The sequence below is a fragment of the Mauremys reevesii genome, linkage group 3 (genome assembly GCF_016161935.1).
Source record: "Mauremys reevesii isolate NIE-2019 linkage group 3, ASM1616193v1, whole genome shotgun sequence".
Taxonomy (NCBI): domain Eukaryota; kingdom Metazoa; phylum Chordata; order Testudines; family Geoemydidae; genus Mauremys; species Mauremys reevesii.
This window is the reverse complement of record NC_052625.1, coordinates 162,488,492-162,515,806: the sequence shown is the minus strand read 5'-3', so window position 1 is coordinate 162,515,806 and position 27,315 is coordinate 162,488,492. Positions and strand designations below refer to the sequence as shown.

The 27,315-nt window shown below is 41.3% G+C and overlaps 1 protein-coding gene across 5 annotated transcripts in view; it reads right to left on the bottom strand.

Annotated features, from left to right (window-relative positions):
- DST (dystonin) overlaps nucleotides 1-27,315 on the bottom strand; it is a 436,076-nt gene that overhangs the window by 259,752 nt on the left and 149,009 nt on the right. For all 5 annotated transcript variants that reach the window (XM_039528295.1, XM_039528296.1, XM_039528299.1 and 2 more), the window contains one exon: nucleotides 18,747-18,808. In XM_039528295.1, coding sequence (XP_039384229.1) covers nucleotides 18,747-18,808 — 62 coding nt within the window. The remainder of the gene's footprint in view (nucleotides 1-18,746; nucleotides 18,809-27,315) is intronic.

Here is a 27,315-nt window from a genome sequence, read left to right as displayed (position 1 = left end):
ATGTCCTTAAACCGATTTCCAACCAAAGAGTAACTAATCACAACATTTATTATTATCACTAACATGAAAGCGCCAAAATGAAACATATAAAAACATATGTGCCCCTTCTTATGCTGCCCCAAGCAACAGAGTTCAGTCAAAAAGCCAAAGATGCCAGCAGCATAACAGGCAATTAAAGACCACTTCTTTTATATATTTATGTGGGAGAAAGATAAATCATTCAGTTTGACATTGTCAATAAACTTAGTATCCTGAATCATTTCAGGATCAGTGAGGAAACCCAGGGAAAACTCAAATCAAACCATCCCTCCAGACTAGAAGAAATTATTTACATATTAAAGGAGACCAGGTAATAATTGGTAATGCTATGAAATTGGCTGTGGCAATCCTCTATGAAAATTGAATTCACTAAGTTCAAAGGAAATTTTTTAAAGAGTGGAACCAAGTAATTTAAATACCGGACCAGAAGCCAAAGAACTGAATGCCACTACTGCAGAGAGTCAGATTTCTTAAACATTGACAATCAAGGAGCAGTAGAGACGTTAGTTACAAGTCTACAGATAAATCTATTTTACATGAATTTAAAATAGGAAGATTCAGACCCAAGTAATCTCCTTGATCTTTTATACAAACAAGGCTTATCATGCCAGGACATAAGGCATGATTTATCTGATTTTTTTCAAAAAGCTGCTTGCTGGCTGTAACAGGATCCTAGCTTTAAATTCAGCATGCAATTGTGGGAATATCACACTTTCCAACATTCTCCCGCATGACTAGTTTGCTAGACAAGGCCTGATTGCTGCCTATGTACTATATGGCTTGCCCAGACTTTTCCAGGTGACGTACGTAAGTGCAGTTCAATATACAGTAGTGCTGTTCTATCCAGCTAGTTTACATTCCAATCGAATTTTAGCACATCTAAGATCCTTGCCATTTTCCATTACCATACTGAAGCTGTGCCAGAGAGAATCCCTTTTTTCCAAGCATCAAAATTTCTCTTACAAGGGATGCTGTCAGGATTGAGAGTCCTGCGGCACCTTATAGACTAACAGACGTATTGGAGCATGAGCTTTCGTGGGTGAATACCCACTTCGTCGGATGCATGTATTCACCCACGAAAGCTCATGCTCCAATCCGTCTGTTAGTCTATAAGGTGCCACAGGACTCTTTACTGCTTTTACAGATCCAGACTAACACGGCTACCACTCTGATACTTGTCAGGATTGAAAGGCTCCACATTTATAATACTTTTAAAATTACATTTTGTTTTCACTCATTCCTAAACTAAACCTTTCCGGCAGCATAGTTAAACTGCTGGGTGCACTCCCAGAACAGCAAACCCAGGCTCTGGATATCTCCACCATTGCAGGTGTCTGAGTGAATGTGATATGCACACATTGGTATAGATGGCGCTGTTTCTCCACTCTTTGCCTGTGTTCTGATCTTACATACAATAAAGGTGTTGAAATATACACAAATCCTGCCCTCCAGTCTGTTCACAAAAACAGGACAGACAGGTAGGGCAAAGGAGACCGCACAAAGGACACACATGCTCACCTTTTTTCTGGATGCCTACATGCTGGCAAGCTACACTTCATCAGTCCAACTTTAGACCTAGTGGCCTTGACAGTGTCTCTTTAACCTCACTTGTACTATTTGTCTGTTCTAGACTGAGTTGGTAACCTATTCCTCAGTGAGTATTTAAAATACATAGAGGGGAAATCATTCTGCCTTAAATCCATATTTAAGAGTAATTTCCTAGCTATTTGACTCTGTCCCTTGTTGTTGAACTCCTCAACAGCATGAACAGTTAATCTCATTCCACTTCACAAAATCCCTCCATAATTTCAAATAGAATCATAGAATCATAGAATTCAAGATCAGAAGGGACCATTATGATCATCTAGTCTGACCTCCTGCAAGATGCAGGCCACATAAGCCGATCCACCCACTCCTTAGCAAGCGACCCCTGCCCCATGCTTCGGAGGAAGGCGAAAAACCTCCAGGGCCATTGCCAATCTTCCCTGGAGGAAAATTCCTTCCCGACCCCAAATATGGCGGTCAGCTGAACCCCGAGCATGCGGGCAAGACTCTCCAGCCAAACCCTCTGGAAAAGGTTATATCATACCATTCACCCATTGTACTATTTACTAGTGTGGCACTTAATTGACCTATTGACTAAGCCCGTTATCCTATCATACCATCCCCTCCATAAACTTATCTAGCTTAATCTTAAAGTCATGGAGGTCCTTCGCCCCCACTGTTTCCCTCGGTAGGCTGTTCCAGTATTGCACTCCCCTGATGGTTAGAAACCTTCGTCTAATTTCAAGCCTGAATTTCCTGACTGACAGTTTATATCCGTTCGTCCTCGTGTCCACATTAGCACTGAGCTGAAATAATTCTTCTCCTTCCCTTGTATTTATCCCTCTGATATATTTAAAGAGTGTAATCATATCTCCTCTTATCCTTCTTTTGGTTAAGGAAAACAAACCAAGCTCCTCAAGTCTCCTTTCATATGAAAGGCCTTCCATTCCTCGGATCATTCTAGTGGCCCTTCTTTGTACCTGTTCTAGTTTGAATTCATCCTTCTTAAACATGGGAGACCAAAACTGCACACAATACTCCAAATGAGGTCTCACCAACGCCTTATATAACGGGACTAGCACCTCCTTATCCCTACTAGAAATACCTCGCCTAATGCAACCCAAGATCGCATTAGCTTTTTTAGCGGCCACATCACATTGCCTACTCATAGTCATCCTACGATCAACCAGGACTCCTAGGTCCTTCTCCTCCTCCGTTACTTCCAACTGGTGCGTCCCCAGCTTATAACTAAAGTTCTTGTTAGACATCCCTAAATGCATAACCTTACACTTCTCACTATTGAATTTCATCCTGTTACTAATACTCCAGTTTACAAGGTCATCTAAATCACCCTGGAGAATATCCCGTTCCTCTTACTAATTGACAATACCCCCCAACTTGGTGTCATCCGCAAACTTTATCAGCCCACTCCTACTCTTGGTTCCCAGGTCAGCAATAAATAGATTGAATAAAATCGGACCCAAAACCGAGCCTTGAGGAACTCCACTGGTAACCCCCCTCCAACCGGACAGTTCCCCCTTCAATACTACCCTCTGCAGTCTCCCCTTTAACCAGCTCCTTATCCACCTCTGGATTTTCATTTCGATCCCCATCTTTTCCAATTTAACCAGTAATTCTTCATGCGGTACCGTATCAAACGCCTTACTGAAATCCAGATATATGAGATCCACCGCATTTCCCTTGTCTAAAAAATCTGTTACTCTCTCAAAGAAGGAGATCAAGTTGGTTTGGCACGATCTACCTTTCGTAAATCCATGCTGTAATCTATCCCAGTTGCCATCGGCCTCATGCTCCGGAACCACTCTCTCTTTTAAGATTTTTTCCATGACTTTGCATACTACAGATGTTAGACTAACAGGCCTATAATTTCCCGGGTCACTTTTTTTCCCCTTCTTGAATATAGGAACTACATTAGCTAATCTCCAGTCAGTCGGTACAATCCCCGAATTTAGGGATTTATTAAAGATTATCGCTAACGGGCTAGCAATATCCCTCGCCAATTCCCTTAATATTCTAGGATGAAGATTATCCGGGCCCTTTTACTAAGTATCTTTAAAATATTCTCCTCTACAATGACTGCAAATTCAATCTCATCAACCTTTCTTCATAACAATGTCAGGTATGTTCCTAGTTGCCCCAGTTTACACTCACCTACCCAATGTCTCGTACATCAGCAACAATGGATTTACATTCTTCCTTCTTGTCAATCCATCACAGCATTCTTGCATGGATAGCTCAAGATTTTTCCTTTTTACAGGAACCTCTACATCCCTTCCAGATCATTATAATGCCAGACTACTCCATTTCTGTTGTTCTCTCTATTTAAGATTGTTGCCTCCAATCTTATAATGTTCCATTTTCTCCATTATTCTGCATCTCTCTTACAAAGTCCTGTCATACAAAACATACAAATCCTTGTGCCTTAAAGTAAATACTCTTGTTCTATTTCCAATACTGATGCTGTTAGCAAATCTTGTCCTTACATTTATTTATATTTATAAAATGAGATCAGATATTCTCAGAGGCCCTAAATCAGCAAAAGAACTTAAGCATACACATCACATTTGGCACATGAGTAGTCAATAGAACTTATATGTGACTGTGTACAAGGACCATGCCGGATTAGGACCTTAGTACACGTATGATATCTAAAATGTAATAATTAAACAAAGCAAAAGCTTTACCAATTGGCTCCATGTCAAAAAGACAGCTATTCCAATTCCCTAGCTCACCTACAGAAAAGAGAGCCTCAGATCCATCTAATTCACATATCTCAAATCTTTATAAGCAGAGAGCTTGAAAGATCAACAAATTCAGGTTCTGTTGAACCTGTCAAGACAGTGAGTTCCAGAGTGAAAGTCTAGTAATTGAAAATGCTTTCTCTAAACCCATTCCATTTAAAGTCTGCAGGCTGCTCAGTTGATTTCAACTGCCCTGGTACTTGAGGGGGAGAGGTGGACTCAAACTGTATAGAGGTTAGTCGGTCAAAATCAGCACCTGGAACCATTATGTAAGTGGTTAGCACATTTTGCATTAGTTATTTATTGTCAACCAAATAACTTAAAACAATCATAATAATGTTCCTCAAAACAACCACTGAAATACTCCATTTGTCATCCTTTACTTGCTGGACAAGCTGCAGTTATTATTGCTTTGTTTTTAGGTTTTACACAACAATCTCTTCCAACCTTTTTCTGCAACTCTTCACCTTAGCACACATGCTTTGATGTTGTAAATCAGTAAAAGTCTTTTTTTTAAATATAGCATAATAATAATACATTCTAGGAATTCAAGTTAGTTAACAAGCATGACAATTCTCTTTACAGTTACGATCCATTACTTAGATAAAATCATGTAATACTGCTTACACATTCAATTTGAAAACTAATCTATTTAAAAATCAGCTAAAAGACGTTTCAATTACTACACCTGCCTCTGAATCTCACTGCCAATTCCTGACAATAGTACAATCACATTTTCCAATATTAAAAAATATTTTTCTCTCTCCTCATCCTGTGTGAAAGACCCATTCATGTAGGGCAGAGGTTCTCAAACTGTCGTCCGCGAACCATCAGTGGTTCGTGAACTCCGTTCAGGTGGTCCATGGATAGTTCCCTCTACAGTACGTACCTGGGAAGCTGCACACGAGAGAATGAAGGGCCACCCACCTAATTTGTGGAGCCTCGCAGGTGTGACTCCATGAATTAGGTGCCTGGACCCTGGAGAAGATGCATATGTAAGGTGAGGTGGTGGCCTGGGGGGGGGGGGGGAAATAGGTGGGAGGTGGGAGGGGACAGTGGGGTGAGAAGAGGGGATGGGAGGAATTTGGGACGTGCCAGGCTGCAGCGGCCAGAGAAAGGTGACTTTCCCCAGCTCCAGGGCTGTGGCTGCCAGGGAGAGATGGCCCTCCTTCCCAGCCTCAGCTCTGTGTTTGCTGTGGCAGAAGAGAGACCCCCCCCCTCCCAGCCCCAGTTTGGGGGCTGCCATGGCAAGGAGAGAGGGCACATTCATTACATTAGAAAGGTAACACTACTGATATTAAAATATGAGTTGTGTGCTTTTATTTGTAGAACAAAAAAAGTTCATTATTAAGGTTTTTTTATATAGCGCTTTTATCCAAAGAGCTTTATAATAGTTAGCTAATGGTACAAACAACATTTGGAATGATCATTAACCGGTCCACCAAGACCCTCCGCTATTTTCAAGTGGTCCGTGAAAAAAATAGTTTGAGAACCACTGATGTAGGGAAAACTAACCAAAAGACTATACAATGCCAACGTGAAATTAACTACACACAAAGTGTACAAAGCAAGCAACATGAATGGGTCTTGCACACAGGATCTTTCTCATCTCTTTCAGCTACAGTAATCCCAGATGTTGTCTGTAACAAGAGTAGGTAAAAAATAGACAAAAGTATGATTTTTAAGATAATGGTAGCCCTTTAATTGAATCAATTAGCAATTGTTTCCTGTATCTCATATCCAGGTTTGGGGGGGTGTGGTGTTTTTTTGTTGTTGTTTGATTGGTTGGTTTTGTTTTTTAAAGGTAATGGAAGGATCACAGACCTAAAGGGCATGGGAGAGAGATTCTGAACTAGCCTCGACTTTGGTGAGTTGGACAAGTCACATACCATCACATTTTTTCCTTAATATAAATACTAGTAATTTTACAGGCCCTGGAAAAATCAGATCTATGAGAGGGGGGCCTCATTCCCTGGGAAGAACCTCACTGAATTCAGTAGGACTCCACATATGAGCAGACATCTGCCTGTGTGGACTCCACTGAATTCAGTGGGGTCTACCCATATGGATCCAATTGTAGGACTGGGGCCTTATTCAGTAAAAATACTCCCCTCCCCTTAGCACTTAATGTAGGCTATGCAGAACCAAATGACTCTTCGTTGAGTATGTATTTACAGAAACTCTCATAAGATTATTATTACATATACTACAGTAGAACCTAACATGTGCAAGGCAGTTTCCAAACACTGAGTAAGACACATTCCCTGCCCCAAATCCATAAAGGATAATAATGCGCTCAAAAGTGACAGTCTTGATTCCCATAGAGTATGTTTTATTCTGGTATATTTTTATTACCTGAAATAAATAAATGCAATGGCTATAAACCCATAGACCCAAGTGTTACACCTAAATTAATATTGTGAGATAGAAGCATCCCACCAGCTCTGGTACCAGCAGACTTCACCAAAACAGCATCTACTTTACAAACAGTTCTCATTGAACATGAGGCATGGAGGAAGTATGCCAGAGCATGTACACTTGGTGACTTAGTGCAATTCTACCAGTGCTCCCAACTCACATCACTAATGCTTACAAGGTGCACCATTTTCTTCCCAGCAGGCGCACCCCTATTGCCTGTTTCCCACCTCATAGTCCCTTTTTCAGATACTCAGCTGCATATCTGTTTATAAAGCTACTGTTAAAACCCCCTGTGACGATGCGGTTCTGGCGGAACCCAACTGAGAGTGCCAATTCAGGACAAATCGCTTAAACAGGGCAGTTACAGCCCAAGGCTGGGGTTTTTCCACCTCTAAGGCAAACCAAACCAGCCAGACAAAGAGGACTTCGGTTTCACCCCACTGGCTAACCACAAGTCACACAAGCAATTTCCTTAGACACTCCAGTCTCCCAGTATCACCACCAGAGCCACACGTCCTGGGGATGAATGGTTATGAAAACCAACACCTCAATAAAATAAAAAGGTTCTCTCAATCCCAAAGAACCAAGCCCCAGACCCAGGTCAATATACACATCAGATCTTACCCACAAATCACGCTGTTGCCAATCCTTTAGAATCTAAAATCTAAAGGTTTATTCATAAAAGGAAAAAGATAGAGATGAGAGCTAGAATTGGTTAAATGGAATCAATTACATACAGTAATGGCAAAGTTCTTAGTTCAGGCTTGTAGCAGTGATGGAATAAACTGCAGATTCAAATCAAGTCTCTGGAGTACATCCACAGCTGGGATGGGTCAACAGTCCTTTGTTCAGAGCTTTAGTTTGTAGCAAAGTCCCTCCAGAGGTAAGAAGCAGGATTGAAGACCAGATGAAGATGAGGCATCAGCCTTATATAGGCTTTTCCAGGTGTAAGAACCTCTTTGTTCTTACTGTGGAAAATTACAGCAAAATGGAGTCTGGAGTCACATGGGCAAGCCCCTGCATACTTTGCTGAGTTATAAGGCGTATCTGCCTTCTCTCAATGGGTCCATTGTGTAGCCGATGGTCCTTAATGGGCCATCAAGCAGGCTAGGCAGAGCTAACACCAACTTGTCTGGGATGTCTCCCAGAAGCACAGCACAAATTTGAAATACAGACAGTATAGAGCCAATACTCATAACTTCAACTACAAAATGATACATACATATAGACAACATAATCATAACCAGCAACCCATAACCTGGTCTTAGACAACTTATATGACTCCCTTTACAGAAGATTTGGTGCCACTACAGGACCTTGGTTGCAACCATGTTCTATATGGTCCTAGATTATATCAATAACGTCACACGCCCCCACTTAATCTCACATTTGGATTATCAAGCTCTCAGTATACACTTCACAATCACCTTTTCACTGCTCGTTTAATGTATACCTGCAGCATATTGATTATGAAGATAAGTGAAGTGTGGGATGCCATCAGGTTCAAAGATAGAACTGACATTTATTTTGCCCCTTTTAAAATGTGTGTTAGTCACAAGGGCAGAAAAAAGGAACACATAAATAGATTAATAAAGAATGTCAACCAAACGTTCAGGGGTGCTGGAACAATTTGTGTAATGGGGGTGCTGAGAGCCATTGAACCAAACTGTAGACCTTGTATATACTAGAATCCACTTCCAACCAGGGGGTGCTACAGCATCCCCTGCATCCCTAGTTCTAGCATCTATGCAAACATCAGCAGGTTTCATATTACAACCCAGCCTGTTGCTTTGGTGCTATAGGACATCCTAAGAGAAATAGCGGGATTGAAGTTAACTAAAGTGGATGACTTAACTAGCGTAACAAAATTACTAATATAAGTCTTACAAAGTATCTTTGCAGAGAGGAACTATGAGAATTCAATGTTTGAAAACTATTTTGCCAGAGGAGGACTGCTGGATGGGGCCTATAATAGCATAACTAATCAGAAATGAATTGTTTAAATTACTAAACTGGAATGTTAATGGACTCCTATCAAAAGCTAAAAGTTATGAGAATTGTAAAGGACGTAAGGCAAATATTATTACATGCCTAGACTGGACACCATTAAGAATTAAGCAAATAACACACTGACCTGAACGTAATATCTCCTATATATAGGGCCTGATACTGCATTCCTTGCATACCCAAAACTTCCCTTCACTTCCACAAGAGGTGTGTGTATGTAAGAAATGCAGGAATGTGCCCATTGGGATATACAGCAAAATAGCTAGGGCATTTACTTTTTTAGTGGTATTCACACAGCATGAGAAAGCAACTGTGAAAGTAGAAAATGGCTGGATACTGTAACCATACCTCATTTTTGAAAAGATGAACAACATGTCACTTTGTTGAGGTCTACACATGTAAAATATGATGTCAACAGGTAAGACTTTATTCCGGTTAAAGCACTTGACTTCAGTAGTTGTTTTTCTTGGGAAATTAGCTAGAAATTAGAAGCTAGACTTCCAATATTATTTGTCTTTCTTTAAAGTGAGATTCTTATTCTGTAAACCCAACCCATAATGAAGCTATATATTTACATAAGTGATTAGATATTCAAGTCACAGTGGGCACCCTTAAAAATTTAATTTTTACTTCTCCATGAGTTATAAATGTGTTTAATTCTGAGCCTCATTCTTCCCTTATGCTCACTTCTACAGTCACACTCGGGGTAACTGAGAACAAAAATGGGCCTTCTAAGTCTAGGAAATATAGCTGCGGAGTAAAATACTGTGGTATGGGAAATGTTAGATGTTCGATGTCACTTTGTACAGAGTACTAATATACCAACCTATACTACTCCCATCGGCACAGTTCACGCTGGCTCCAGTGGGAGCAGGATCAAGGCGGTATATTTCTAAACTAATAAATAATTGAGTAGTTACATTTGCATAGATCAGAAGTGTATAGATAAAGTATAACTCAATGAATAATTTAACAATTAATTTAAAAACAACACTTAATTGCAGATGGTACAATTATATCTTATCTGTTAAAACCTCAAGAAGATAAATAATTAAATTTTAATTAAGTTCCATGCTAACCAAGTCTTAATTGCAAATAATAAACTCATAGAAAAGAGAATGAATTAATAAATTAATATATTAGCCTGCTCTAGATAAGTAAATAAGTGCTGAGAAAATAAGAAACAATTAATTTATATTTCAAAATGGTTAATTTAACTCCAAGTAGGAGTATAATTACTGTACCTACTGAAACAAACATTCTTCTTTATAACATAATGTAACTTTCCAAATTTCTCACTTTTCACATATATGTGGATAATATGACCTTCTCATTGGTCCATGGTCACTGGCATGGTCAAAATCAAATGCAGGCTGATTAGCCGAGACCACAGAATGGAAAAAGGAGGTACAGACAGACAAGTAATCTAGTTAATAAACACTGAAAGCCATTGAGCTTCATTTAGCCCTTGGTGTCAATATTAAGTGGGATGGGGAAATCTTTCAAAGCTTCTGCAGAAGTGTTTAGGTATTTTTGGTGGAGAAGAATTTACATTCCTTTTCAAAGTACTGCTGTACTTTTTCACTTGGCCAAGTATTTTATTTTTTACACTAATTAGAGTTAAAAGGGAGAACCTTAGGTTATAAGGAAGTTACTGACAGGATCTATAATCACATGTCCATGTAATGGGTAGATTATATGTTCAAAGAAACTGACATGACACAACAAAGATACCAGACTAACTGCTATATAGGAAACATCCACACAGCTGCTAAGCACACAGCCAACAATCAGGAGAAAAAATATTATTTGAGCTGAAGGTTCTGTCCCATCAGATTTTAATCAATTACATGATATGCTTGTGCATCTAATATACGTTTATTCATTTCTGTTAAAGCAACTGAGCACCTACATAAAAACAGTTATTAAAGAAAACAGTGACAAGGGTCATAAAACACTCAAATGGAGCAAAAGTGTTGCACACTGTAGAAATATACATTTATTTAACACATTTTATAAGGCTAGCTAGCATCTCTCTTTCAGTCACTCCATCTTAATCCCAATTCCTAATTTAGTTTGCATATATTAAGGATGATAAAATTAACCTCAGATCTATTGTATAATTTTTATTTATTTGGTGTATAGGCAGATGTTACTGATGTATGTTATAATTTGCAGGCCTCTGCAATTCTGTATAATCTCACACTCTGAATCAGCCCCTGGCATTCTATAGGAATGTCTCACAATTATCCAGTCATCCTCCTTAATATTTTCTACAATTCTAAAGATCTATCAACCTGCAGTAAAGTTCTGAGGTTGCTCTCCATCTGCTTCTCAAACAGACATGCATTCTGTGAAACAAAATGGAGATGCTATTGATTTTACTTCTGAGTGACAGCCTATTGAATAACTAGGATACACAATGTGGTGATCCACTCCATAGGGCTAAATGCAGTGCCTTGCATGGTGTCAAGTATCAGCGGGGTAGCCGTGTTAGTCTGGATCTGTAAAAGCAGCAAAGAATCCTGTGGCACCTTATAGACTAACAGACGTTTTGGACCATGAGCTTTCGTGGGTGAATACTCACTTCGTTGGATGCACTTGCACTTGCATCCGACGAAGTGGGTATTCACCCACAAAAGCTCATGCTCCAAAACGTCTGTTGGTCTATAAGGTGCCACAGGATTCTTTGCTGCTTTTACAGATCCAGACTAACACGGCTACCCCTCTGATACTTGACACAATGTGGTGATCGACTCTGAGACCAGCATGCAAATTTGCAGGGAAAAGTAAGAAAGAGCAAGGCAAACACGCCTTAAACCAATAACAGCTGATGACAAATTTGCTCAGGAACCTATTCTTACATTCTTCTGATAGAAGATGGCACTCAAAGGGAAAAATTCCAGCCAGACAAGATTTCTGAAGTGAAGCCTAACTATGTAATAGATAAATTAATGCAAGGAAACTAAAACTTTTCTCCATCTGCCGAGAGGCCAGTAGGTCTTGCTGAACTATTCAAACATAGGAAAGGACTAAACAAAAATCTGAATTCTCACCTATGCCCTGTAAATAAGTGGTGAGCATAGCTGGAGGGGATAGGCACAAAGAGCTATATGTGGGCTATCCATTCCTTAGATCAGTTTTCAACTGGTCTTATACCCAGCATAGTTTAGAGCAGCCCGGGGAGTGCTATGAATTATGCCAATTTGTAACAGTCCTCAAGAGGCCATTATGCTGACAGGCGTTGCCCAAGCATAGCATGCTTAGACCACACCCCCAACACCCCTGCAACCATAGGCGGCAGGTTATATATGTTTGCGGTGCTCGAGCACCAGGAATATTCAGGGCTGGGGGCCTTGCTCCAGCAATATTTGTACCTGGGTCTCTCCCCCGGCACTGCCAGGATCGGGCCCCGGCCCCCGCGGGTCTCCCCCCCCCCGGCCGCCCCGCCGCGTCCCTGCCTCACAGAAAGCAGCGCAGCGCCTCTCCCCTGCCTGCTTCTGCTGCCTGAGTAGAACGGCTCCCGGCAGAACTGCTGTCTGCTGCCCCAGGGTCCTAGTGCCTGCCATCCCCTACTGGCAGGGCAGGCTGCCCTTACCTTGCCCTTCGGCCCTAGCCCTGAGCCTCTCCAACACTCCAAACCCCTCATCCCCCCACACCCTAATCCTCTGCCCCAGCCCTGATCCCCCCCCCCCCACAGCATGAACCCCTGATCCTCAGCCCCAACCCTCATCCCTCTGCACCCTAATCCTCTGCCCCAGTCCTGAGCCCCCCCACATCATGAACCCCTCATCCTCAGCCCCACAGCCCTCACCCCTGCACTCCCTCCTATCCCCAAACTCCCTCCCAGAGCATGCACCCCCCCCAGAGCGTGCACCACCTCCCCTTTCCCACACACCTCTTCCCACCCCCAAACTCCCTCCCAGAGCCTGCACCCCTCACCCCTTCCTACATGCCCACCCCCAGCCCAGAGCCTGCACCCAAACTCCGTCCCAAAGCCTGCACCCCTCACCCGCTCCTGCACACCCATCCCCTGCCCCAGCCCGGAGCCTGCACCCAGCACCCGAACTCCATCCCAAAGCCTGCACTCTGCACCCCTCCTGCACCCTAATCCCCAGCCCAGGGCCTGCACCCCAGACCTCCCCCCCCCAAAACCCCTCCCAGAACCTTAGGCAGGTGGGGGCAGAGTTTGGGGGGGACGGGTTCTGGGCACCACCAAAATTTCTACAAACTTGCCACCCATGCCTGCAACACCAGCTGAGAAGAATCCTTATCTGCTCAGTTAGGGTAGCTTTCTCTTTCTGTTGCATAGCCAGAAGTATTTCGTATCAGTTTTTTCCTCATGTACACAAAATTAAAACTTGATTTTATAAAACATGTTTGGAAAATGAAGAGCTCAGATGATCACCTCAGATGAAGGTTTTGAAACATGGTCCTCAGAGTTAGACCAACACTGAATGTGTTGGAAAACCTCACCCATTAAAATAAGTACAATATAAATATTTGTAAAGCCAAAAGGTGAATGTATGTATTTATAAGTAAGAAAATACTGCTGACCAATATTACCCATTTCAATAAGTGGCAACTTGCTGCAGTATACTTTCAGCAAGGAAACAGTGGTCCCTGCCCTAAATAGGCAATTACCTTGTATTGGAATGGTCCCTATGAAGCTAAATGTCCACCTACACATTCCATGAAGTCATTGATCCAAATGTGTGTTTCAGAAAGTAGATACAGAGAGAGAGAAGAGGGGAAGACAAGGTGGTCTTATTCTCTCATGCTTTTATCTCTTCCTTTAATCTTACTCTCTTCCCCTACCTACTCATTTTTTTCTTTCCCCATCCTTCTCATTTCAAGCCTGTAATATCACCCTCTTTTTTTTTTATTTTTCCCTGTGGCCTTAGACATCAGGGGCCTCGGAACCAACTCTCACTGCAGTCAGGAAAAAGTCTTTGGGTCCAAAGTACATTGATTCTCATCCCAGATGCTTAGGACACTTTTTACAGATATCTGAGAAGAAAACCTCTTCATCCGACAAATTTAGCCACTTTGGTGTGTCAGTTGTTGACTGTTCACTATAGAAAAGAAATGTGTTTTAATGTACTACTCATTGCTGTACAGAAGTCAAAACACCTGCTACACCACAAAAATGTTTCAAGTAATAAAAGCTCAAGACCTTCATCCAAACGTCAAGATTTCACTTCTTTAGAATGTATGTCCACAGTTTAAAAGATAACATTTAAACAAAGCTCCACCGTTAGTTTTTAAACAGTATTCTAATCAGCTCTATCAGATTGATAATGAACTGAAAGGAAAGAAATGTCAGCATTGCAAAATACTGAATGGCAATCCCTTTGGCTCTAATAACTGTGAAATATGTCAATGTTTTGAAAAGTTTACTTTACATTTGCAATTAATATAATTATTTTATTTAGGAGCCTAGATCTAAACTATCTCAGGCCTTTCTAAGGTGTCTATCATGGTAATATCTATGTCCCTAGCTCAGCAAAGCATTTAATCGCATGCTTAATTTTAAGCACATGCTTAGGTTTTCTGCTCAATAGGGATGGGATTACTCACAGAACCTGTCCATATGGAGATAGTACACAGCAAGTCTGGGGGTATATTTACAGCTGACTAACGTGCCAAGTAGTAAGTCAACATGTGTACCCTGATGTTGTGTGGCAAGCTATGGCACTGTACATTCACATCCTGGCTTGCCACACACTAACGGCAGGTCTACACTAGAAGTGCTACATTGGCGCAGCTGCACCGATGTGTAGGGGTGAAGACCGATGCAGCTGTGCCAATGTAGTGTCTCCTGCCAACACAGCGCTGATGTGGACAGTGCTTAGGCCACCGTAACTTGCGTCGCTCATAAGGGTGTCTTTTTCACACACCTGAGCGATGTAAGTTAGATTGACTTAAGCAGTAGTATAGACCTGCCTTAAGCCTCCATGTGGACAAGCCCTCAGGCTTAAAGTTCAGCATGGGCTTAGGTGCTTTGAATCCAGGCCTAAGTGCCAAGATTTTACATACCTGGACATAATTAAAGGGACAGTGATTCCTACCCCTACTTAGGATCCCACCAAATTTTAAGAGATTTCCATTGGATCACTGATAACAGGGTTTTGATGCCAGTGGGAGGATCACACTTTTGACTTACTCTTAGTGAATCTGTTTGGGATGTACAATGAACAGGTGTAAAAGTGTGACATTCCACTAAGGACATTCTGTGAGAAGACAGAACAGGTTAATTTCTCCTGGGGAGAAAAGAAGAGGAGGAAATCATGGCAATAAGTGGGCAAAGGAGAAGGGAAAAGAAGGAAGAAAGGAAGCAGCAAAAAGAAGGGGAGAAGGGGAAAGGAGAAGATGAAGAAAGGTGCGGCAAGTCCCCTCACTTATCATCAGGATTCCATACCACTATCACACTCAAATGCTTTTCTTGGCCTCTCTTCACCTTCTCTTTTCTCTCTTTTCAGTTTGAATTACAGGCCAACACGACAACAGATAAAGAATATATAGAGCTAGCCTCTGCAACAGATTATGGAAGGTATATATGCAAGTGTGTTGTACTGAATCCAGTATAACAAAGCTAGAAACTATGGGTCAAACTCACCCGTAATGCATGAGCAAGTACAGCTCTCTTGACTTCACTCAAGATGCATCCACATACACTACCAGTACATTTGGCTGTATTTCCTTCACTACAAAAGATGTCCTTAATATGTTCTTGGGTCTGTGCTGTCCTAAAATAATGTTTCATGGCACTCTTTATTTTTGTATCTTCATGCAAGCACCTGCCTTTAGAAATACTGGAGTAAAAACAGAACTTTGATAAATTAGATCAATTTATCACCTGAGTTAAGAAGGAGATGATGTCAGAAAGTTCATGTGAACAGAAAATATAGAGGCAAATATTGTATTTATGTATATTAAGCATCCTTTGCTGTAATCCTAAAATGAGATGAAAATGAAGGCCAGTGATACACATGCATACAGTTAGTCACCTGCAGAAGTGTTTGCAAGATCAAGGCCTAAGGCCACTGACCTCACAAAGGCTCTCAATAGGACTAATTGGGTCTGCTTATCCATATCCCTTTGCAGAAGCAGGGCCTAAATCACTTCAAATTTATCTTCCCAAGAGGTAGTTTATGAATCTCCAAGTCATTAATCTTCCCACAAAAGTACTACAACAGTAACAGGAAAGAAAATAAAAACATAATATGTTTTTGGCTATAATGGTTGTGTGTGTTCATGAATGCAATGAAAGAAGAAAATGCTTCAATTGAATGCAGTAACTTCAAGGGCCCTGCTAACAAAACTCACAGGGACATAGCATGTGCTGCATCTCATAAGAGGCACAGCACAGGGATTATGGGGATGCAAAAATTGATTTATAACCTGATTCTGGGACTGCCACCTCTGGATTATGAAGATTCCTTTGTCTGTCCCCGATTTATCCTTTCCTGTGCTATGAAAGGGGCAGCACAGAGCTGCATATGGCAGCCTTACACTGCTTCTGTACTAGGAGAATGTTTCCCGGGGGTTGCAGAACCCTTATGGCCACAGATGTGTACAGGGGCCAAATGGGGCCCAGTATCAGCCACATTTTTTTTAAATAAAGCCCTTAACTCTGTTACCGTTGACATCTCAGATTACTAAAACTGAAATAATTTTTGTAACCTACAGTTACCTTTTCATCATACACTATTTGATTAGTTTGTGTATTTCTCTCAGCTTGCTCAATGAAAATGGACTGGTCCACTTCACTCTTGTTTATAGTAGTTGGGCTCAACCTACCACCACTGAAATCAGTGGCAAACCCGAATAAACTAGATCAGGAGCAAGACTGGGTCCAGGCTCCCTAATATGGCTCTCATGACGGTGTGGTTTAAGGCTTCAAAACACTGCAAGTGAATGTTCAGCTAAAGAAAGAAAAACACTTTCCACTATTTCTAGCCTTATTAGCTTCGACTAAAACCTTATTTATTTAAATGTTATGTTTACAAAATCCAAATCTGAGGTCTTAAACTTTAAGGCCCATTTAAAGCAAATGATACAGTAGGATGTATTTAGTTACAATTTCTGATAAACATTGGTTTACTAGATATTGTAAATACAAACAGAAATGACTTTAAATTTTGTATTAAAGGACATTCTCGAAGAGCCCCCAGATATGTACTCTCTCCTTCCCCGCCCCCGCCCACAAAATTAAAACCATATCTTTAAACTGCATCTCTAGTACAGAAAAAGATTAACAGTCTCTGAAACAAGGCAGCAATTATCTAAAATTATATGGACAAATGCACGGCAGTTAATCTGGGGATTGCCTTTTTGCTCCCAATTGTTGGCAGTCTGTTACTAATGTATGTTGGGGTTGCCTAGACCCTGGGACAATGGGCACATTTCTTATACATTCACATACACAATAAAATCACAGAAGGGGGAGTAGCCACTCTGCAGCATGCTTCCCCTTCTCATTAGCTGGCAGAAATCCCTCTGCAGGGACACATGCTCATTTGGGGATTTGTGGGGCTGAGGTGTCAGAGTGAATGGGGAGCTGTGGAGCAGCTGCTATCCAGAGCACGTTTCCTCGGAGTCTGGCACATCTACAAGCAGCAATCCAGCTGCAAGATACTGTTGGCATGACTAGCATTCACTATCCCTTCATGACTTCTATCCCACCCTACTCAGGAAGAGGTAGTGCACAGCTGCAGTGGGGAAGCTAATGACAACAGAACAGCTCTTGAGGGAGTCATGGTGCCAGGAAGGACTTACGGAACAGCTTAGAAGAAAAATCTGCTCCAAAAGAAAGATTGGGTCCCACAGGATTTTGATCAGATTTTATTGTGGATCTTTGGGCTCTGCTGAGTTGCCAGGTTGCTCACTTGGTGGGAGGTTGTGTGGCTCATTTTTTTTAGAATATACAAAAACAGAATGCTATTAGGATTCAGAGTTTCACGTGTTTAGATTCACCAGCAGGTTTGGTTTCAGTTGCCTCTTCTAAAAACTCGAGGAGCCCAAGTGAAAAAATGTAAAGGGAATTGACTGCAAAGATTGGTAACACACTTCCAATTCTGCAGCAGAAAGTGTCTAAAACTCCTCCAGTACCCTCAGTGCAGCCACAGCAAAGAGATGACAAAATGATTAAATAAGCCAGAAAAATGTAGGTGATATGTTTCACAAAATGTGAACATAAGCAAACCTTTGCAATGGTGTTTCAATATAACACCTACTAATTAAACCTTAATTCTGACAGTTTGCAGATACGTTTTAATTTAATGTGACTCACACATGAATTCAACCTTTGCCTTACACTACAAGCAAAGCAAGTTACATGAAACAATCACACAATCTCTTCCTCCAAAGAAATGTTTGGGCTAGACGGTTGGCAATGAAACAGCAGATTGAATTTAGAGCTGAAGGGCAATGCTGTGAAGGTGAACTCAGAGCCTTCAATTCTCCGTTGACTAAATCCGTTGACTAAAAGCTGCACATGTTGCTAAAATGATATGCGCTGTCCCTGGGGCTAAGTTCAGTGCCATCCACAAGAAAGCTGATGAAAAAATATTTTAATCTTTAGAAAGCATTTATTTCTAAACCATGAACAGCACATTGATGCTGGTCCGGATTCACAATGCTCAAGGACACTTCCCTCCTCACAAATTAACCAACTTAGTTCCCTCTCCAAAGAAAACTGAATCATTTTAATTTCATACATAAACACTAAAATAAATCCCCCTGCCATCTGAGATTCTAGCACTTAGGGCAAATGCATTTGCTAGGACCAAAAAAGTAAACAGCAGTGATGCTTCATTTTCTCCATTACCCCCTAAAACTTCAGAATCTTCCTCTCTTGAGTTCTTTATTCCATAGCAACACTATTGCAGTCTCATATCAAATGTTTAGTAAAACCCACATTCACCCAAGGTAATATTCCATGTCACTGGTATGACAGAAACATAAACTGACCTTCATGAGGTGTTGATTTATCCATTTTGTGAAGGTTTTCTTTTGTACTTTGTCCCGTTCATCTGGGGAAGGAAAAAGGGAAAAAAGAGTTTTCAATAGCTCTAAAAATAATATAGCACTGCAAAAGGTTCTGCATTGCTGCTTTTATTAATATTTACAAATAAACACTCTGGTAATGATAGAAGAGAGAAACAATCTGTGAGACAGATACATGAACTAATTTAAGTGGCACTATGTATAACAGCAGTGTTTTTGTGTATAAATGTTCTTGCAATATCTCATTTTAATACAAAATATTTGCTTAGGCCAAGTCAAATTAAAGATTTTTGTATGCAAAATATCAGGTCTCCTCCTCAGTAAGATCAGCACGTCTCCTTCTGTTCTGTTAGTAACACTGTCAGGAAGATCACTTCCCAGAACAAAGACTTTGGCTTTCTGTTCTCAAGGTTCCACTAAAGGGATTGAGGTGCATATAATAAGAGCCATGACCACTTGGGCTAGGCCCAGTAAAATTTAATTAAGCATTAAACCATTTGCCAACAGAAAAACTATTGACTAGTTATTTGACAACAAAATACTTTTTGATCATGGGAGCTTCCTGTTCCAATATGCAGGAGTATGAGGTGCTTTCATTTAAAGGTTGTATAGTCTTGAATTCTTCCATCCCTAAATGTGGGCATGGATGTTCACTATACTGGCATGAGGCGCCAGCTGCCAGTACTTTCTTAGATGGGAGCTGTTAGTATGAGCAGATTTCCCCAAAAGACTGTGGCAACAGGACAGAAGCAACAGAATAAACCAGTAAGATTTTATCCCATTCATGGAAAGCATGAATAGGCACTTCCAATGGTCACATTAAAGAATTAGGATCCTTTATATTGGGCTACAAAGGAAAAGAGGTATGTAGGTGGCGAGAAGGGTTCCTAAAAAGATAGATAGCAAAAACAAACTGTTCAAATCTCACTTTAATGTTTGCTCCCTTTCATATCACTGATCAGAACTGATTTCCTTCATCTATGCACCAAGGGCAAGATAAGGTTTCCCACCTCAATCATTGACTTTACCAACCAATACAAAATAGAACTAAAATCCAAGCAGAAATCTAATATGAGCTGCAGACTCAAATGTACTGTGTAATCACTGCAGACTCAAACATACTGTGTAATCACTAGACAACATTATTCTAAATTTAAGATTAGATGGCCTCAGCAGGCCTGCAAAATGGAGGAGGGTGCCAGGAGCCTTTACCTCTTTTTGCAGCCCATGCACAAGGTAAGGACACAGTTGTTACCCTTGCTATAACTTTCGGGCAGTGGCTGCCCTCTTGCAAAAGGTGGGTGAAGCAGTAAAGCTGCCCTCTCATGCACCAATCACTGGAGCTGGCTTACTATGGGAGAGCAGGCTGCACAGCGGATATGCTCCAACTGGACTTTCCCTTAGTGTAAACTGGCTCTGCACCATATCCTACTCAGAGCCTGACATGATCTAATTTTACTTTTGCTAATGTAAATCTACACTGACTTCAACTGGCCATGAAATAATATGCAAATCTGAGTTAATTTTAATTACACAATCTGAGATTTTAGATCATTGGCTTGATTTTCAAAGAAGCTGGGCACCTTTAGTTCCCTTGACATCAGTGGGACCTGTGAGTGCTCAGCAACTCTGAAAAGAAAGCCACATATTAATAAACAACAAGCATAACCAATGTATACAGTGATGACAATCTGCATATTGTGCTTAGAAGGAAATAAAATGTATATGTACGGCAGGATCTCTCTCTTTTTACCCTGAAAATAATAAACTATACAACTGAAAAACAAGGAATCAGATATGTTTAGTTTCACTACAGCTCAGACCTTGACTTGTAAATTATCACCTCAATTATCTTCTAGTCTAGGGAACGTGAATCCTGTCTAGAAATTAGGAGACCTGAATTCTACTTCTTACCGATAATGTGATTTTCAGCAAGTAATTTACCTATTTGTGCATCAGGGTCAGGTTATACTGAAAATCATAATACTTAGCCACCTTTGTAAAGTATTTTGGGATCTTCACATGAAAGGTTCTATGTACATATCAAATGTTCTTATTGTGGTTACAGGCAAATGCTGCTCATAATGTCTGGCCTAATGAGAGGACCCACCCAACAGGTGAATGTCTTGGCAGTAAGTGGGGTGAAGAAATCCTTCTCCACATACCGAAGACTATAGAGCTGTCGTGCAACCACTAGTCTAGCCTGAGAGCTAATGTATCCTACACTGCCATAACATGAGGTCAATGGCCAACAGATCTGTACAGGGGTGGATCCATCGGCCCAATTCACAAACACAGTAGCGGGGTCCCACGAAGCAGGAGCTTCATGGTACACAGGAATGCACACCACCTGCGCAAGCTTGAGAGATTCTCTCCCTTGAGGCCCCTGTACAATGGAACTGCCACTTATTCACTGATTTGGGAATATTCATAGTGTGTTTGAGGGTGTGAAACAAAGAGGCCAAATATCAGAGCAAGGTTTCTTCCTCAGCTACTGTCATGACCAAGTGGGCTAATGATTCTTTATGATTCTGACAGTCTAAGGCAGCAGAACTGACATATAAGCACTTCATTAACACATGAAAAACAAAGCATTCCACTTGGACAACAGCAACTCAGAGAATGAAGCATTCTGAGTGTTGAAACAGACATTGATTATGGTGGGGATTGAAATGTAATGTGGATATATCATATATAGGCAGTGTTCATTCAAAACTCTCAAGCTTTCCAGACCCTGATGTGCAACACAGGCCCCCAAGATGTGTGACAAAAGTAAGGGGCACAAAAAGCAGTATTTGAGAAAAAAACTGGCAAATTAATTGGTCTCTTTCCCACATCTAAAGTTTTTTATAACCTTCATTTAGCAATTCAGCATTCTTGGTGTCAGTAATTTACCATAATAAGCAAGAAGCCCTGGTTTGGTAAATGTAGAGTATAAAAAACTGCATGACTCAGAAATGATAGAAAATCAGAAATATGAACAGTTTTAACTATTGTGTTATGGATAGCTATTTAAAATTAACATGAGTTCTCCAGATTACACGATTTAATATTCCAGCTCCCAGGTTACAAATGTGTCCCTGTTTTGGTTGAATGAACCAGTTATGTATTTATGGCAATGCTACCATCACAACAATATGACAAAAAATGCACTTTGTTCCCTGTTATAATCTGTAGTGCCTGTTAATTTTAAGTTTATTTTAAATATTAAAACATGTAAAAGACTGCTGCCTATAAATATATACTCCTTAGGAAACGATTTAATTAAGCAACAATTTTGTATATCAATGCATTGTCAATTCACCTATGATGAACACAAAAATGTAGTGTGGCAGAAAACTGTCAGCTGGCAAAGACACGAAAAAGATAGAGGCAAACAACTTTAATATAGTTTTGGTAAAGACCAACCTCTTCAGAAATGCATTTAACCTGCCTGATCTCAAACCAAAACATAGCAAACTAGGCATGATTAAAGACTATGACAACTTTAAACACTGTGGTATAAATATAAAATTCAGAAATGAAACTCAACCTACTGTATGAAAGTCTCTAAAGAGTGATAGCACTTGCTCTTTCATGATTTCTGAGAAATTTCTCAGAGTGTAACAGCTCTGCTATGCTACCTATTGCAGGTCTTACAACTTTCTTTTCCAAAGCAAACATGCTACTATAAGTCTGGAAAATGCAAACCATCGTAAATACTGTAATACTAACCCATACAGCACATTAGTTCCACCAGTTTTGTATTCCATTCCTCCCCATGTTTAAAGAACTGGCCCATCATTCTTTAGGAAAACTTGCAGATAAGTTCCCGAAACTTCACTTTCAAACGTCAAAGAGTTTCTGTATTTTCTTGGCAGGAAAGATAAGTCAGAGTGACGACTAAGACTCCTCCTGGCAGACAGAAAAGTAGTAACTCCCCCTTTTTAAACAAACATTAGCAAACATCCGTCCTGACTGCTGTTAGAGCAGGCAGAATACTAGCCCTATTTATTTCATTCATAAGAAAATGAAATATATCACATTAAATATATTTTTCTTATTTTAACTTTAAATTTGTAATTACAAATGAGAGTTCAGTTTGCGAGCTCTTCAAAGCAGGGGCTGTGTCTTCCTGTACATATGAACAGTACCTAGCAACTTGTGGAAGCTACCATATATATAGATAAATAATAATTCATTAATTAAACTGAGTTTCTGCAAATTCACCAGTTCTAGTGGACAGACTTTTCCATGTCCCCTCAATAATCAGGTATATACATCCACAGCACCGCATGAGTTTCTATGCCTGAAAGACTCCTCAGTTTCTCCCTCCACAAATTCCAGGAAAAATTTCTACAGAATGAACCAACCAACATCCACCTTAACTATCCCAAGCTACAATGTACTAGTACTCTGTGCAGATTTCACATCAGGATATATGTAAAAATTCCAGATTTTGCAGTTAAAATGCATCCACAAATCCATGCAGATAAACTCAAAGGGCCAGATCTCTTAGTTTGTTCATAAACAAACTAGGGAAATGTAACCTAGATGGAGCTACCATAAGGTGGGTGCATAACTGGTTGGAAAAGCGTTCCAGGAGAATAGTTATCAGAGATTCACAGTCATGCCGGAAGGGCATAACGAGTGGGGTCAGTTCTGGGTCCGATTCTGTTCAATATCTTCATCAATGATTTAGATGATAACATAAAGAGTACACTTACAAAGTTTGTGGATGACACCAAGCTGAGAGGGGTTGCAAGTGCTTTCGAGGATAGAATTAAAATTCAAAATGATCTTAAACTAGAAAAATGGTCTGAAGTTAACAAGATGTAATTCAATGAGGGCAAATGCAAAGTACTCCACTTAGGAAGGAACAATCAGTTGCATACATACAAAATGGGAAATGACTGCCTAGGAAGGAGTACTACAGAAAGGGATGTGGGGATCATAGTGTATCACAAGCTAAATATGAATCAACTGTGTAACACTGTTGCAAAAAAGCAAACATCATTCTGGGGTGAGGATACTTAACATGGGGAAATAGATTCAATGTGTGTAATGGCTCAGCCATTATGAAGGTTTATGCTCAAAAAATGTGTTAGTCTCTAAGGTGCCACAAGTACTCAGGGTGGATCACAGGTATCTCATAGGTACTTGGCAGGCATTTAGCTTTGGGCCCTGCTTCATGGGGCTTCTCCAGGTGTTGTATGCCTCTGTGGAGTGTCCTGTCAAGCTCAATAGGACCTTGAGCAAACCCACCGATCCCCCATCCACACACACACACTGGAGAACTGGGTCCATCGCGAAGGCAGGGTAGTCAACCGGTTGTGGAGCTGGATGATGCTGCTCTGGTGCCTTTCCCTTTGGGTGAGAGTGCAGGTGCACAACCATCTAGTCCTGTCCATGGTCTGGCATCAGTTTAACACCCTGGATGACCTAGCCAGATTCCAGAATAAAATTGTGGAGTTTTTCTGTCCAGGGCTGCACTGGGTCTCTGTAGGTGTCCTGACCCTTACTCAGGAGTGGGCAGACAGGGCTTGGTTTCCATCCACAGCCAAGACCACGCTTTCCAGCCCTAAAGAGACTCCTTTTTCATACAGATAGTCTGGAACAAAGTATGCTGGCTGGCACATGCCTTCTTTCGCCGTTTCCAAGGGCTCCGATATGACTGGCAGCTCAAACCTCCATCTTCATGTGCAGATGGTGGAGTCCCCCGTGGTGTACCAGAGGATGGCCCTGGCTGATGCCACCAGACTTGGATACCTCCTTGACTTCAATCGGAGGGACTAGGTGGACCCTGCAGCGTTCGACCAATGCATGGAGCTGCCTATACTGCATGTCACCTGTCATGTGTTCCAGGAGGTGCGGGCAGCCTTGCTTCTTACTTCTCTTGCCTTCCATGAGTGAGTCCTGTAAAAGGGTGCTCCTCGCCCACCCCTCATCCTTGGAACTCATCATCTGGCACTTGCCGGGGTTGGCTGAACAACATCCATCCAGTCGTCTCCAAACTGCACCCAGAGAGCATCTGTACATATTTGTGCTTCATACCACCCACTTCCTCACCATTGTTCCTGCCCCAACACCAAGTGGCAGGAACCTGTCTTCTAAGGAGGGTGAGGAACCCCATGGATTAGTCTGTACTCCATCCTGGTTCCACAGCCTGCCAGGGATATTAGTTGGTGGCTCCTCAATGGAGCAGTGAGCATGAGCATGTACCTGACATGGTTATAAACTCCCATGGCACCTGTCCCTTTTGCAGTGAGAAATAGACCCTGATACACATCTATGTAGGGTGCATCAGATTGCAGGCCCTCTTCCCTTTCTCCAGAACCTCTTACTGAGATTCTGGCTGCACTTCTCCCCACATGTCCTCATTTATGCACACCCTATCCATGGCCCCCATGGTGTCATGGGACTGTCTCATCAACTTCCTCCTGGTGCAGGCCAAGGTGGCCATCCATCATACCAAGAGGGGGAAGCTGGAGGGGACTGATCAGATAAGTTACAGAGAACTGTGGGGTCTAGTTCTGGTCCCTTATCTGATCACGTCTCTCAGTCTCTTTGTCCAGTAAGTCCCTGTTCTTCCCCTGCACACCAGCTCCTTGTCAGATCTGTCTCCCCTCACTCCTGCCTCCATTACATCCCCTCCACAATGGTTTCTAGTTCTTGTGTCCTGGTCCAGCCAGTCCTCACCATTTCCTTACGATTTCCCAGTCCCAGTCCCCTTGCCCAACCAGTCCCAGCCTCACCTTCTCCCCCCTACCAACTCCCTTCTTCCTGTCCAATAGTTCCAAATTTCGCAGGACTGTCCTGCTTTGTCCCACAAAACCCCCATCCTGGTTGAAGTGGCTCCTGTCCTGAAGGGCTGGCTGGGCTCAACTCCCCATCCTGGGCATTGTAACCTAGGCCCTGGTTCTCAGTGTCTCAGTGCCATCCAGGATTGAGCCAGGCCCTTGGTGGGGGGAGGAGGGGGCAATGACAAATTTGAGGGAGAGGCATTGCCACCCTATGCACCAGTTAAAGTTTGACCAATTAAAGTTAGGGAAATGTATAAGCAACTGAACACAGGGTTTTATGTTGGGAAACCTTAATAGGTGGCACTACTACCCCTGCCTATTATCCCTTGCTGAGTACTCTCAATTCTAGGGTGAGTTTTTTATGTACAATCTTTCTATGTGCCTTGTATGTCAACTCCTTGGACTGGAAATGTACTACCTATTTGAAACAGTGATTCAATTAAACTTACCATAGTTATGAAGTACTGAAATCACATTAGTTCCCATCTGCTATTCTAAACTGGACAAACTTGAATCAAATTAAAACTCAAACACACTGAATGGTAAAGTAAATAAATACATATTTGTGCAATGAAGCTCTGACGTATTACCATATCAAAGTGCTATTCTAATCCACATATGGACCAAATCCTGTATATTTTTGCAACAATCAAAATCCCTATTGTATACTTGCTCACTAGTAAAATCTGAACTAAACTGGGATTCACCCACCTAACAAACTATCAGTGCCCTGAGATTTTGTGGGAAAAGCTCAAAACTATTTTCTGAAAATAAATTAGGAGCCTGATGTGGTGATCCCTGCACATCCAGTGCCCTCAATCAGGATTGAAAGAAGCATTGTGCATGTAAGGGCTGCAGGACTGTGCCCTCTATAGGTAGGATTAACATTTGCTATACAGAATTAAGTATTTTTAGAGAGAAGTGTTATGGGAAAACACAGAACCACATGACACCTTCAAATTAGTTTCTATCTTTAAAGAAAATGAGCATGTATAAGCCTCTATTCAACAGCTTGGTCATTATAATATATAAATAATAAAATAAAATTGGAGATATACCTATCTCCTAGACTGAAAGAGACTTTGAACAGTCATTGAGTCCAGTCCCCTGCTTCCACTAGCAGGACCAAGTACTGTCCCTGACAGTTCTCCCTCCATCCCTAAATGGCACCCTCAAGGATTGAACTCACCACCTTGGGTTTAAGAGGACAATGCTCAAACCACTGACCTATCCCTCCCCCTGAAAATAATAAACAAGTCCATACAAATGCAGTGTTTGTCAGGGAAGACTGGATTCTCCTCTGAAGAATATCGGCAGCCAATTTTTTTTTATGTTCCAAAAAACAACATGTAATTATCTAATTTGACAGTCCAGTTTTCTATTCTGTGATGGGTTCTTCTAACACAGGTGTATTCTGCATATATATATAAACTCTGCTGTTCTTGCAGTACAAGAGGAGGTCTTGGAACTTCAAAATAACATTTTATTTCCTGCCACATTTTCCTCTTTCACCTGAGCTGCTTTCATAGAATCATAGAATCTCAGGGTTGGAAGGGACCTCAGGAGGTCATCTAGTCCAACCCCCTGCTCAAAGCAGGACCAAACCCAACTAAATCATCCCAGCCAGGGCTTTGTCAAGCCTGACCTTAAAAACCTCTAAGGAAGGAGATTCCACCATTTCCTCCCCCGACCTCCCACTTTATCGAGTTGAAATTCACAAGGTTGTTTGTTTTTTCCTTCTTTACGTTCCA